At 40.7% G+C, this 13,985-nt stretch overlaps 2 protein-coding genes across 5 annotated transcripts in view; one reads left to right on the top strand and one right to left on the bottom strand.

The window, feature by feature from the left end:
• Positions 1–83: 83 nt before the first annotated feature.
• adck2 (aarF domain containing kinase 2) lies at positions 84–6,336 on the bottom strand. Of its 3 annotated transcripts, none has more exons than XM_046038334.1 (9): positions 5,092–6,336; positions 4,774–4,920; positions 4,422–4,550; positions 2,961–3,056; positions 2,473–2,754; positions 2,121–2,249; positions 1,716–1,769; positions 1,380–1,491; positions 834–966 (listed from the first exon to the last, which is right to left on the bottom strand). In XM_046038334.1, exons 1-8 carry the CDS (start codon positions 5,971–5,973, stop codon positions 1,429–1,431), a joined length of 1,782 nt encoding a protein of 593 aa, XP_045894290.1. In that variant the 5' UTR covers positions 5,974–6,336; the 3' UTR covers positions 834–966; positions 1,380–1,428. The 3 variants fall into 3 exon arrangements, with proteins under 3 accessions (XP_045894289.1, XP_045894290.1, XP_045894291.1); XM_046038335.1 differs by having other exon boundaries at positions 1,408–1,491; XM_046038333.1 differs by lacking the exon at positions 1,380–1,491 and having other exon boundaries at positions 84–966.
• A 3,235-nt stretch (positions 6,337–9,571) lies between these two features.
• The window catches only part of si:dkey-82f1.1 (DENN domain-containing protein 2A), a 44,177-nt gene continuing 39,763 nt past the window's right edge, over positions 9,572–13,985 (top strand). Inside the window, exon 1 of one of the 2 annotated variants that reach the window (XM_046038329.1) lies at positions 9,572–9,628. The gene's annotated coding sequence lies outside the window, so the exon portion shown is untranslated. Of the gene's footprint in view, positions 9,629–9,654; positions 10,007–13,985 lie in introns of those variants that run through there. The other variant, XM_046038327.1, reaches the window with a different exon arrangement.

Raw genomic sequence — 13,985 nt, 5'->3', positions numbered from 1 at the left:
ATCAGTCAGCCTCATTAAAAGGGTCAGAAAACTTTCAACTGGTCACTAGAGGCAACAAAGAAAAGAAAAAGATCAACAATAGATTCTCTAGTATAGATTCTCTTTTTTATTGAAATTGATAATTCATACAAGTGTTCCCACCATTGTAACAGAAAGTTAAAAGACATGGCTCAGTTGTGAGTACAAATTGCCAAAGTCTTCACATCGTCAATGTAGTGTCTAAGAACAAATGTTACAGTACGTTATGATTCACACTAAAGCAAACATGGTCCATTAGACAACATTATCTAAGCTGCACTAAAATATGGACTGATAAAATACATTCTGAGCTCAGTATTAGTCATTTAAAAGTAAACAATATGCTTTGAGTATCAACTAGGGATGTTCACAGTATTTTCTTTTAGATCTTAAATCACTACAAATGGTCTGTGATGCCAATGTGTCTGACCCCATTGGCACTCAATAAAACCAGTGTTGCCTCATGTAAAGCACAAACTAGCACAAAAGTAGATTTCGGTGGGCGAAATGTTTGTACTACAGACAGTAAATGATACAATTTAAGAGTAACAGTAACTCCACCAATGTAAAACTCAATGAGGTATTTATTAAATCAGCACTACTAAAATGTAAAATGTAGTGATGAGTGATCTCCTTATCCACAGTGGAATCTTGCATTGTAAGCTTGAAGACAACCCATAATGTATACACACACGCCTACCGAATCTATAGATGTATACAGTATATAGGGCTTAGTAGCTGTGTGTGTGTACTTACAGGTGCCTTTCTGTGTGTGACCCACTGTGCTTGTGTTTATGTATGTGTGGGTCAGAGCAGTGAAGAACAGTTCTTTAGCAGCAGGGGTTTGGCCAATTCCAGGATGTCCAAGTTCGGATCGAGTGACCTGCCCAGACCCTCTAGCACCATGATGGCAAACACGATGGAGGCGAAATTACTTTCCAGCTTCACCTTCAACAACAATCAGTGACATCAACATCAGCAAGCAATCACATCATGGCACCATTTAAGATCATACTGTTGGTCGGTCAAACCTTCAAGTTTAATACAAAACTAGGCGTAAACAAGCACTTTTTATGAGACTAATAGCTCAGCAACCACCTTTCTGCAACAGAGTTATCATGTCATGATTGTTTCTGTGGCTTTTGCTGGATTTTAATAAGCTTTTATCCTTTTAAACAGGAAGTGACATATTGTTATATCACCACAGAGCTGACAAATCTCTTCATCAGTGAGGGGAACCGATGCAAAAAACATTATTTGGTCCATTACAATGACTGTTCAGTATAATCTGTTTATCATTACATTACTTACAAGTACACTGTGTCCTATATACAAAAGATTCAAATATGTTTAAAGGTCACCTGTAGTTTTTGTTTTCTTGTGATTCACCTTGAATTATTCCTGTTTTTGTCATTTTGAAAAAGCATTAACCAGTGGCCTCCACAAAGCAGCAGCCTCGTAAGCTAGACCTCCCTAGGAGCAACATGGAGCAAAGAGCGCAGTGATTTAATCTTAAATTGCCTCAAACTAAAACTTAAAAGTGCTGCTATATACTTGAGAAAACCTTATTAGGACCACAGCAACAGCAGTGATTCAGAGTTGTCACCTGTCTTAATACCACTTAAAGATTAAGTGTGGTGTTCTGAACCAGATGCATGTTTGTTCACCATCATGAATGTAACCACCTGATATTCTACCTTGTGTTTGATGAGTAAACCAAAGACTTTGGACAGCAATTCACCAACTTGGATCTGTAAAATCAACAAAAAACTGTCAACAAAACACACCAATAATAATCTGTGACTCTTCACTGTCACTTTCACCAGCCAGTAAGTCATTGTGAATAGTCAAATACCTCCTGCTGAGTTACATGTACACAATGAGAACATGAAAGCTAAGACAAAATAATAAAATCAAATAGTTATTAAATCAAAATAGAGCACACAATACAAACCAGAAGGAAAGGATATCAGACCATGGTGTATTATCACATTAACAATCACAGAATGATGGCAAAATTCAATTTATTACACATCATCACGCAGCCCTGCATCAGAAACACAAATCAGACACAATAAGAAAACACACATCTGGGTTTGTACCTTTCCCAAAGAGAGGGTGTTGGTGAGGGCATGGTCCACCAGCTGGGCCATTTCCTTCTTAAACTGCGGCACGTCTTGGCACTCGTTGGCCCGAGCGTGATTCAGGATCAACTCTGCCACTCGCTCACCCTGAAGAAAGGAAATGAAAACCACAGTGACAGTTAGTCCAAAACAATTTTTTTGTTCATATGTTGAAGCAATCCCAACCATTTACTGTAAAAAAAAATAATAAAAAAAATTAAATACTATTGATATGAGTTAAAAAAAAATTACATTTTGTGTGAACTCCTATGTACAATTTCAGTGAAACTAGTACTGGAAGTCTTCATCTATGTACCCTTCCCGTCGTTACCTGACACAGGACCACAGCTGTGAAGACGGCCTTGAAGTTGGCAAGATCACGATCACTTAGCTGGGCTACGATGCCGGCGTCCAGCAGCACCAGCTGAAGAGGACACGGGACCGGCCTGACGCTGACCACCACTGTGTCCCACAAGTCAGTGAGTGTGGTCTTACCACAGGCCTCCCCTGAGATACCTGCAGCACTGTCCCTGGAACCAGGAACCGGCTCCCAACACTGGACCAGAATGTTTCCGGGATGGAGATCCCCGTGGACAAAGTTGTCCACAAAAACCTGGAACGCAGACATATAGATGGAGACAATGTACCAGACAAATATAATCAAACATATAAACATAATCACAATTTCTCTCATCAACACAGAACACACATGAACACATGCAGTAACAGACAAGAAGACATTCACACACGTTATGAAGTAATATTAATGGGAATCATTAAATCAGACGCAACTGATATCCAGCAGGGGATGTATCTCACCATCTTCAGCATCGTGTCCACTCCCATCCTGGCTATCCTCTGCTTCACCTCCTGAGGAATCTCGGAGCTCAGGTAGTTGGATATGGGCTGACTCTCCTTAACAAAAATATAAACTGAGCAATGTTGGCCTCATAGTTCAACAGTTATAGAAGTGTGAGTTTGATACACAGACATGCGTGACTTGCTTGTACTGCACATTTGGATTCATCACTCAGTCATTGGCTGAATCCCAGTCTCTACACTCACGGACTTTGAGGCACACTCCCGGTAAATCCGTGAGGACTTAGGGCTGTCCCACTGTAAAATTGTCAAGTGCATGAGGGCTCTCTCGAAGACTTTTTGAGCCCTTTATGCACTCTTTCTTTAATTCTGCATCTCTGCAAACTTTGCCTGAAGAAATTACCCACAGTTCATAGCGTCATGTTAAACACAGGGTTACCAGCGGAAGCATTAAAAAAAGGTAAACAAACATGGAAGGAGCAACTACAAGAAAAAAGAAGTTTACATGTAAGCGTATGATGATGTTTTGATATTCTGTGTCGGTTAATCGGTTTCCAAATATTATAAATCTTGTTTTACTCAAATTCAGTGTTAGTTTATTTTCATCAAACCAAATCTTCATCTTCCCCACTTCCTTTTCTATGGTATCCAGTAGCTTCTCCAAGGTAACTGGATAACCATGTCGGTGCAATTCCTCTAATACCATATCTTTGTAGTTTTTTAATCAATAATTTGTGATCTTTGTGTCAATAGCTTTTTTGAGATCTAGAAATATTCCTACTGCATTTTGTTTCCTGCGTTTGTAACTTTTTCTATAAATTCTATCATTGCAAAAGAAGCTGATCTGTCAGCTCTGAAACCATATTGTTCACACAGAATATTATGTTTGGCGGTGAAATCACCCAGCCTTATAAAGAACATTTTTTCCAATATTTTGGAGAACTGTGGAAGCAATGAGAATGGTCTGTAGTTGTGTAGTATAAGTTTGTCTCCAGTTTTATATATTGGTATTACTTTAGCTATTTAATTTTATCTGGAAAGACACCAGTTTGTAGGGACTGATTGCAAATATGGGTTAGAGGTCTTGCTATGGATTCGATAATGTTTTTGACAGTGCACATATCAATATCATGGCAGTCGGTGGACTTTTTACTCTTCAATTTTTTTTTACAATATTGGTAAGTTCTTTTTCATTGGTCCCTCTGATAAATATTGTTTCTTCGACAAATAACTTCTTACTTTCGACTACCCGTCTTTGCAATATCGCTTGCCAGTCCCGGACCAACATTGACAAAGTATTTATTGAATTCCCTAGCAATTGAAGCCCTGTCAGTGATATCTGTATCATTTAATGCCAGCAAGTAAATAGGATATTCTTCTTTTCCTTTCCTTTATGGTGGGGATTTGGATTGGGCAAATTAGTCAGTGTTTTCCATAGATTTTAAATCCTTTTGTACTCACTTCAAAAGTTTCCACTAAAATGGTCCTGGTGACAAATGGTCGTAATGGAGTTGGGAACTTGACATAATCCACATCACGAAAATTATCCCGGAAACGCTCGATGTTCCTGGCCTCAAAACGGAGATCAATCTGAAAATAAAAATTCAGTCGGATCACTGACATGATAAGACTCTTCCAGCTTCTTTTCTATAAAGCTTAACAATTTAAAGTTTAATAAATTTAACACTGTCTTTATTGAACACAAAAAGACCAATCGGCTCATATGTGACATTTAACAAATAGGGTTAACACAAAGTCAAATAACTTTAGAAAATTCTGCAATATTTAAAATGTGGAGTTTGGATATTCCTACCTGTTTGGTCATTAGCTTCTCAAACTCCTCTACTATCTCACACAGACTGAGCCACTTGAGTCCGGGCAGGCAGTGCAGGAGCCAACTGCCCGCTTTCATCAGCAGTAGGTCCATTTCTACCTGCATCCTGATGCCTGGGTGGATCACCTGTAAGACACCAGGAACAATTTATAAACATCTGCTGACAGGCTTAAAACCTTTTTGCATACAGTCTATGCTTAAAACAAACAATTGATGAATACATAATTCAGAATCTATAGGATCTACCTGGTAGTAAAATTAACTCTAGTGAGGCTATTTTGTAATTTTAACACTCACCTTGATAGCCACAGGCATTAGACGCTCCTTCTCTGCACTGCTCCCCACCTGCTGCCCCTCTCCAGGACTTCTCTCCTTATAGCCTTCCTCCTCCTTCCTCCCCCTCCAGAGCTGCCACAGGGAGCTTGCCACTCCTCCCAGACCCGGGATCTCCCAGGCTTCCAACAAGTCTTCTTTCTCCATCTCTTCCACCAGCGACTGGAAGGCTGGATCTGCCACCTGGTCCGCCTTCGCCCATCCTCTGTACACCTGGGCCACACATCCAGAACCCACTGGCTCTTTGCTCTCAATCACTAAAACCATCCTCCAGCCCTCGCCAAAAGCCCTCCTGAGACACTGCTTGGTGTGGGCCCAGGAGTGAGGGCGCACCTTTACGTGGAGCCTGGAGAAGCGTTCACAAAACTCCTGAGAGAAGATGTCCCGCCTGGTGCTGGCCCACTGCCCCAGCTTGATGAAAGTGGGACCAGATGTTTCAGTCACCCACAGCAGAGCATCCAGCCAGCGAGATGCCCAGCGAGCGGACACCAGAGCCAAGGGGGAGAGGAGGAGAAGGGGCCCAAATTTGAGGAGCAGCACCAATGCACGAAGGCTTAGCCGGAGAAAAAATAGAACTTTGTGCACCTGGACTTTCGCTAGAGACTTCCTGTCAGCGGTTTGGGATGAAAGAGTTGCTTCCTGGCATCTGGGTGCACAGGATGATACATTGACTGCGCCCCAACATAACAATGTCACCTTGGGTATTTGGGTTAAAATCTGCCCTCTTTTAACAAGCGATGTCCTGGAGCTCTGGATGAGTCTGGTTCTAGTAAAGTAGCCTGCTTTCTGGAGTGTGTACCTCAGGTTGAGCAGGACTGTTCTTGCTCCAAAGGCCATCGTGGTCATGTCACATGGCTGTTAGGTCAGTCTAGGAGGTAAATTGGTCTTGTATCCTTTTGCAAAAGTAAAGGCTGACTCCAACTGAGATCGAAATAATCTGTGGTCGCCAGGCAAACTGGATCAATGCTACATTACACTAGCGACAAGAATGTGTACCTATTTTACTACAAATTCATGGCGTTTCTTTAACTTACAGTCAGCGGTGGTTACTGTGGTTTCCTGTAAACAGGAGGAAACAGGACTGCTTCTTTTACCACTGAGACATTACATAAATTTCAGCTGGCGTTACTGTACCACCCAAAAACATCATCCACCTCCATTGAAAGCAGAATATACATGAAAACAATGACCGCCGCTTCACTTCCGGGTATGACGTATCGCCGACAATGTCACGTGGATTCGTGTTAAAGAAGCCCGTAACAGAAACAGAAAAAACTTTTAACGGCTGGTTATTGGATTAACGTTATACAAGATATGTTTGTTTTCAATCTCATTTTATTTGTTTTGTTTTGTTTCTTTCCAAAAAACAAAATGTTAACCGGTTTTCTCATGTTAGCAGATGAAGAGACCAACTGACTGAGCTCATGTCAAACGCCCAACATAAACGCCTATAAATACTATAATATAGTATGACTAAGTTAGAAAAAAAGACAGTATGCATAGTACTGTCTTTTTTTCCAACTAAATGCAGAGACGTCAACTGCCCTGCAGGTGGAGGCATGTCATACATTTTTCTTGGTGCTCGTTCTGTTCCTCTTTCCTCCTCTTGTCCTTTCTCCCTCTCCCAGAAGGAAGCAAGGGAATGAAGGGAGGGTAGATGGATGCAGAAGTGAGCATAATAACTGAGACAAGTTGGCTTATAGAACTTTTTCACAGCAGACGTTTTGACTTGTCATAGCAGGAAAAGTACAGATCTACTAACATTAACAATGGTCCTGTTCCATAAAGTGTTTAAGCATTTCAAGTGAGCCAGCTGTGTTAAAGCAGGACCATTGACCTGACCAATGGAATACAGCCTTCATTAATGTTAAAGTTCATGCTTTGACATGTCAAAATGTCTGCTGTGGAAAATATTTTTCAGTCATAAAAATCCTTGTTCATTACAGTGGCAGTCAGTCAGTTTACTCTCAAATAAGACAAAGAAAAGAAGCATGTCCACCAATTTAAGAAGTGATAAACCAGACAAATGTTTTTCTTGAAAAATGTCTTAAACAGTCTAGTGACTATCAAAATTGTTGTTCATCACTTCAGCTCTAACAAAATGGATACAACAAAGAAATATGGCACACAAGGACAAAACTTATGTAAGCTGTAAAATTGCTGCAACATTTTATATAGGCCTAAGTTGGAAAAAACTAACACAACAACAACATTTTCTAGCTGGCTGATATTATGTTGTTAATAGGAATGTCATTGGGTAGAGCAGAGTTTACAGTATGTGGTCTGGGCATTAATAGAAGTGGCAAGTATTTCCTGATAAGGCAGGCTACTCCTTTTTTCCTGAACAAAGCTCCTGAGAGATGACATAAGAGCTGATGCTTCATTTTTCTGCATTGGTTTGGCTGGTAAACTCTGTTTCTGGGTCATAAAGGAAAGGAAGAGGCAGGGAACAAAACCCACCCTGAGGTTGATTCCATTGTCCTTTCATCAGAGGTCTTGCAAACAGCCTAATATACACCATCGAGGACTGAGAACTTGTCCCAGCCATGTTCCCAGTCACGGTGTGAGTCCCCTGGACAGTGGGCTCAGTGCGCTCTCAGGATCCCATCTGTAAGCCTGATAGAGGACTCAGCAACACAATAAGGTAGTGGATAAACGCCAAACAGATGTTACTAGCCCCCACCTCCCACCCCTCCCACATCTATTGATGGACAAGCCATGCTTTTTTAGATCTCTCTTGCATTTCAAAGACGAGGTCAGGGTTTGGGCTCAGAGGTCAGCAGAATACTCTGCTGAGGTGATGCTGTTAGACACTTTATGAAGGCTACTCAGTGAAATGACTGTAGGAATGCAGTTGAGGCCCCTATACATGCGTTTATATAGAGATTCCTAGCTGTATAGTGTATATATAAAGGGAAATCACAGAGCCACCCTGATACCCAATCATATGTGCATGTACAGTTAAGCATGTGTGTATGTTCTTCTGCTGGTGTGTGCAGTAGCTTTTGGTGGCGGAAAGTCACTAAAGTACAATACATTTACACAAGGATCTTGTACATTACTTGAGTATTTATGTTGGAAGCTATACTCCACTACTGTTCAGAGGGAAGTTTTTATTTCTTGTTCTACATCTATTTGACTTCTTGCTTCTACTGTAGATCCAGATTTTATATACAAAACACATAATCATCTTATAAGATATGATGCATTGTTATAGTTTAAAGCAGTGTATGAAGTAGTTACATAAAACAGCAACATAAAAACTGCTGTATTTATCCATCAGTAATACTGATCCAATACTAGTATGTAATAATAATAATAATGTATCTCTGTAATTCTGCATAGTAAGTATTTTTATTTTCTTTTAGCTGATAATACTTCTGTACTTTCACTGAAGTCAAATTTAGAATGTATAGTACTTTTACTCATAATGAAATATTTTCACAATTGTGTTGTGCTGCTCTAGCCTAATTGAAGTTAGTTGACCAAAGGTATCTCCGTACATTTGTACAACATTCAACTTCATAGTTCCCACTACTCCTCTTAAATTTCCTATTCAAAACTTAGTAAAATAAAATGTTTTCCACACTGTACTGAAGCTACTGTATAACAAAGTTTTATGAAGTGAAATATTTAAATCTAAGATGTCACTTTACATGAAATGGGAATTTTAAATGCCTTGTCCCATAACCTAACTGTAAATGAGTGTGACATGTTTTCAGTGTAAAGATTGCAGGCTTTGAAAACTTTTTATCTGTAAAACATACATTTGTAATCTTGGTCTTGCCAAAGAGGGCCTGTGGGGTTGACCAGGTTAATTATTAATTGCTCTGGTCTTCAGTATGCATGTCCAGTCTTGTTTCCTGCTCTCTCATTTTTTTTCTCCGCTCTTTCCACAGGACCATTGAGTTACTCTGCAGCCCTGGGCCTGACCTTTTAAGAGAGGTCAGCGGTAATAACCCCAAATACTGCCAAACCATTTTCTGTCTTATAGTCTCACCACACACAGTATTCAAAACACACCACTTGTGCTTCTACACTAGTAGTAGTTGTTGTTGTTGTTGTTGCTGCTGTTGACTGGCACATGTGAACCAGTAAACAAAGTTTTGCTGAGATAAAATATATGAACATGTTGTCCCCTCATTGAGAGAGGAAGTGGGGCCCTTGGGTTTCTTTAATTGGCTCCCAGAGGAGGCTTTTATTTATGCATTCAGTTGTGCTCAGTTTTGCCCCTTCCTGCTCCATTCCTTCTTCTTTTTCTTTTTTTTTTAAGCAGGGCACTCTGTTCCCCCGGCAACTAGGGCTCCAATCGCCCAGCCAGCTGCAGATTAGTTCAGCGGTGGGGGGTTTAGGTTGGTGGGAGGGGATGTGAGGAGGGGGGTTGATGATGGAAAATGAAGAGGGAGGAAGGGAGAAGGGAAGGGGGTGGCTTGAGGGAAGGAGGGGTGGGAAAAGTTTGAGAAGGGGAGAGAGAAAGAAAAGGAGCCGGCGTCATTGAGAGGTAGGAGTTTGAATGAGTGAGAGTATGTTTGAGAGCTGAGGGTGCAGAAAGAGCTGTAAACATTTTTAGCCCAGAGGCTGGACGGGAGGAAGGATTTCCCTGACTTTGTTCCTTTTTCAAACTGTTTGTGTGCACTTGGAGCTGCACTCTGTCTTTCTCTGTGTATGTATATGTGGGAGGTACAGGCAGGGGCTATGCAAAGCAAGAGAAGTCGGAGGCAGGGGTAGGGGTGTACAAACCGTGGAAGAGAGAGAAAGAGGCAAACTACTCTGAAGGAAAGGAACCATGCAAATGGATGCTATCTTCTGCGGAGTCAGGTTACGCAAAATGAGAAATTACTCCAAGAGCACTTCATCAGGGCTCACTCAGCTCAGAAAGGTAATGTGAAGAGTTAAAGAGTGCTCGCGTGTGACACTGTGTTTGTATATTTTTCTTTCTTCTACTTTTTAAAATGTTCTCATAAACAAAGTCACTAAAGTTATAGTAAGATAGGGTTTTCTTTCTATACAGCATGTTGATTGATATAGCTTTTAACTGTTAACAGCGATGAATCAGCTGAACCAAAGTGGTCTTCTCAGTCTGAAAATCATGTACATTGCTTGTGGATCCATCGTCATGCATGTGCATCTACTTAGCCTTCTCGCGTACTCTCTGCACTCTAAATGTACATGCTTGTGCGTGACCTTGAATGTGTCAGTATTCAAGGTGTGTGTCCATGTACAGAAAGTACATCTACGCTTGTTTAAAGCAATATGGATGGTAAATGTTAGGATGTGGTTTTGTCTGTGTTTATTTGAGAATTATTTCATTCTGGACTGTGTTGGCTCCAGTTAAAGTATGCCTGAGTGTTGCTCAAGTAGCAAATCTCAAACTGTCTGCACCAAGTCCATTACTGCTGCCCACAAGAAACTCCTCTGTACCTCACTGAAGTATCTGAGCACACGTGAGCTCATACACACACACATACACTCAATGGCTGTCAGTGCTCATCTTCTTTTTAAATGAAAACAAAGTGTCGGTAGATGGTTTGGAGACCAACAGTCAGAGTGCACACTAAAGACATTGCATTCCAAACTGGCTTGTAGAGGTGGAGAGAGAGAAAAAAGGAGACACAGGATAAGTGTGATGAGCATTCTTCACTGTGAACAAAGGCACCTCTTCATGCAGAGTCCCAGTGCCTGTATTGTTGTGAGGGGGCAGGCAAGGGTGGAGACCTCCAGAGGGAGGACAGAGGAGTTCAGGTGGCTCCACAAAGTCATCTTTTCAAGGATTAGGAATAACATTTTGTTTGCAGATTCATGGCCAGGCATTGTACATTATATCTGTGGTCATACAAATCAAGCTTATGAGCAGACAAATAGCATGGCTGTATACATTTAGAGGAATAGACTTAATAGTTTAATAAAAGAAAAATGGATGTCTAAAGATTGTGTTTCAACTTTTTTCCAATTCATGACCGCCTTCTGCCTTGAAGCCTTGAAAATATTGAATGTAGACAAACTGGACAGTTACCATGGGCAGAGACAGTGGTTAAACAGCCACAGAAAACAACATAACATGCAAAATCAAGTATTTTTGATAACAGATAAATGAATGAATCACTAAATATTGGCCACACTATTTAATTGCCAAGTGAAGTAGGTTTTTCTGACTTGTTCCAGGATAAATAAAATAGATAATGATTCATATTCTTTTGGTAGATTGGTAAATGCACCAGGTGGAGTTTTCATTGTAAACAAACACAATTTTGTTTATACTTTTCCTAAGAATGCACCCTTAAGGCATACCAGACATGTTGAGGTCCTACCTCATTAAACATTTGCAAAGTTTTTTTAATGTTTGGAAATATTGTGAAACTTACAGACCAACTTCTTCTTCTCTTAACTGCTGTATTGTTACCTTACTGCCACCAACTGACAATATGTAGAATTGCAGGGAATCCTTAGTTTTTGATGTAAATACCAGTTTTATTTGCCAACTGGGTAAGTTGGTAATATACAGCTCTGACTAGCAATTAATGTGATTTTTTTCCAGCTGAGGTAGGAACATCCACTTCATTTCAACCCTTTGCAACTAGAAGACGCATGTAACATGTCTCACCTTATTGCTCTACAGTGCTAGGAATGTCTGCTTTGTCCTATGAGCACTGACCCATAAGAGATGGTTATCAGTCAGCCAAGACAATCCATCTCAGCGGCTTCCTCTTTTAGATTAGCCTGCTGGGCAATCATTAAACCCAAGAGCAAGATCTATAGATCATGCAGCACTGGAACATTTGATTTAATATGCTTTATTTTAACAGACAGCAGCTGAAGTGTCAACTTTCTCTACTGCCACTTTAATTCAGTGGTATTTGTGTCATAGTGGCATAAATGAACAGCTTCAGCAGTTTAAAAGAGTTTTACTGACCACAAATCAACATTCTTTCTGGTCTCCTGTTTCTGACTGTCCTGAGGTTGTATTTACTTAAGTGCGTAAGGTTGAGAGCTTATTGAATTGAGACTGTCTGACTCTCCGGCACTGTGAACAGAAGGTTTATAGAGTTGGAGATAAAGAGACAGGGACTGTCTGTCTGCCAGTCAGCAAGGTTGTAATAAGTGGGCTGCAATCTTGTAAAGGGACTCTGGTGTGGAGCCATTGTATGTGTGTACGATCGCTTACACGCACACACATACACACACACACACACACACACACACACACACACATACACAGTGGTCTGTCAGATTGGGTCAGTGTTTACATTCTGAGTCAGGGGCAGAGGCTAACTGTCTGCATGACTGCTGTGCAAGACAATGTGCACTGTGGTGGAAAGAGGGTTTTCGTGACCTTGTTTTCAGCACTTATAATATTCACACTCTCAATACCTCATTCTTCCTCTTTCTGTGATTCATTTTACTCTCAGACACACACTCATTCGTTCTCAGGGCATTTTTATCTAATTACATTTCCTCTGTTTCCTTCTCCCTTCTCTTTCTTTCACACCAAAATATTGACACACTCATATTCATGGCATTTCACTCATTGCCCATCTATCTTTTTTACTCTCTGTAACTCATGATTTCTAGCATAGGGACTGACATAAACAGACCATGACTATCAACACATGTAACACATGAGGTCTTAAATCTACTCGATGGAGGTTAATGGAATTTTTCATTAGTATGCATGCTTTGTAAGGGGAAAAAAGAAAACTCAAACACCAGATGTTTAGTATCATGACAAGTCTGGCATCTCTCACAACTGAATCAATTTATGTTTTTTTCTTGGAAGCTTGCTGAAATGGAGAAGTCGGTTAATGATTTGGTGTGAGTCACTAGAGTGCAAATTCATCAAGGAAAACAGTGTTTTGTTTCACGTTGACACCATGGGCTCAAATGACAAGAAAGTTAACTAGTAGTTTTACTTGCAGACACGATTCCCATTCACTTTTTACAAACATGTACAATTGGTGTGTGTATTGTATATTGGCACATGATATTATGAGTGTGTATATGGAGCCCATGTGTGTACATATATACAGAAGTCTTATGGTAGCCATGTGAAAATCGATAACCTTGCTGATTTTCTGAGGTTTAACTTAACTAAATTGATTATATTTTCTCAGTGGGTTTATAATAATTTGTATGTACATACCTGCATGGTGCATGTTATTGTATGTCTCTTTGTGTGTGTTTGTTCACGGATGCAACCAGTGACATCTGTCTTCTCTATTCTTTTCTGCTCAGAAAAGTGACAGCAGGGCTTTAGGAGGTTACAGCCCGTTCGCCCCTCCTCTTACAGGAACTGGCTTTTGACAGGCACTCTGCAGGGCGGCATGCAACTTAAAGGCCCCACCGGGCAGTCTCCTGCCATCTCCGAGCTGCTGTTGTTGCCACGGTGATGCGCTCAGGAAGAATGTGTCCTGGTGTGATGGTGAAAGAACTCCTCTTGTGTAAAGGATATGGTGGCGGGTATTGTCTATGATGTTGGTAGATGGCCATGGGTTTAGACATGATCAAAAACAACCCTAGCCCCCTCCTCACCCCCACCCCCACCCACATATACATACACAGATGTACGGATAATGCATACCATCTTAGACACCTGTAACCTTGTCCTTGTAAGAGTCAAATCAACACGTATGTATACATGCATGGATAATGCATACCATCACACTGGATACTAGAGGCATTTATCTTGTTGGCAGCTGTCCATGGTTATTTCATTGGATGCACCCATAACCCCACACACGTATACCCACACACTCTTTATCTCGCAGCCTGTCGCTTGCAAGTTGTTGCACTGTCTGGCAGTTTTACTCTGCTAAGTGTCTGAGTTGTATTAAAAAAAATCAGACCATGGCTTTAGAGAAAAT

This window comes from Micropterus dolomieu, linkage group LG22 (genome assembly GCF_021292245.1).
Source record: "Micropterus dolomieu isolate WLL.071019.BEF.003 ecotype Adirondacks linkage group LG22, ASM2129224v1, whole genome shotgun sequence".
NCBI lineage: Eukaryota > Metazoa > Chordata > Actinopteri > Centrarchiformes > Centrarchidae > Micropterus > Micropterus dolomieu.
Note: the sequence above shows the minus strand (reverse complement) of the source record. Positions and strands in the feature narration are given on the sequence as shown.

Excerpts from the sequence above, each read along its gene's own strand:
- adck2 (XM_046038333.1), bottom strand. The coding sequence starts at position 5,973 with ATGACCACGATGGCCTTTGGAGCAAGAACAGTCCTGCTCAACCTGAGG. Across the intron at positions 4,921-5,091 it reads TAATGCCTGTGGCTATCAAG|GTGATCCACCCAGGCATCAG; the intron begins GTGAGTGTTAAA and ends GGTGTCTTACAG. Across the intron at positions 4,551-4,773 it reads AGAAGCTAATGACCAAACAG|ATTGATCTCCGTTTTGAGGC; the intron begins GTAGGAATATCC and ends TTTTATTTTCAG.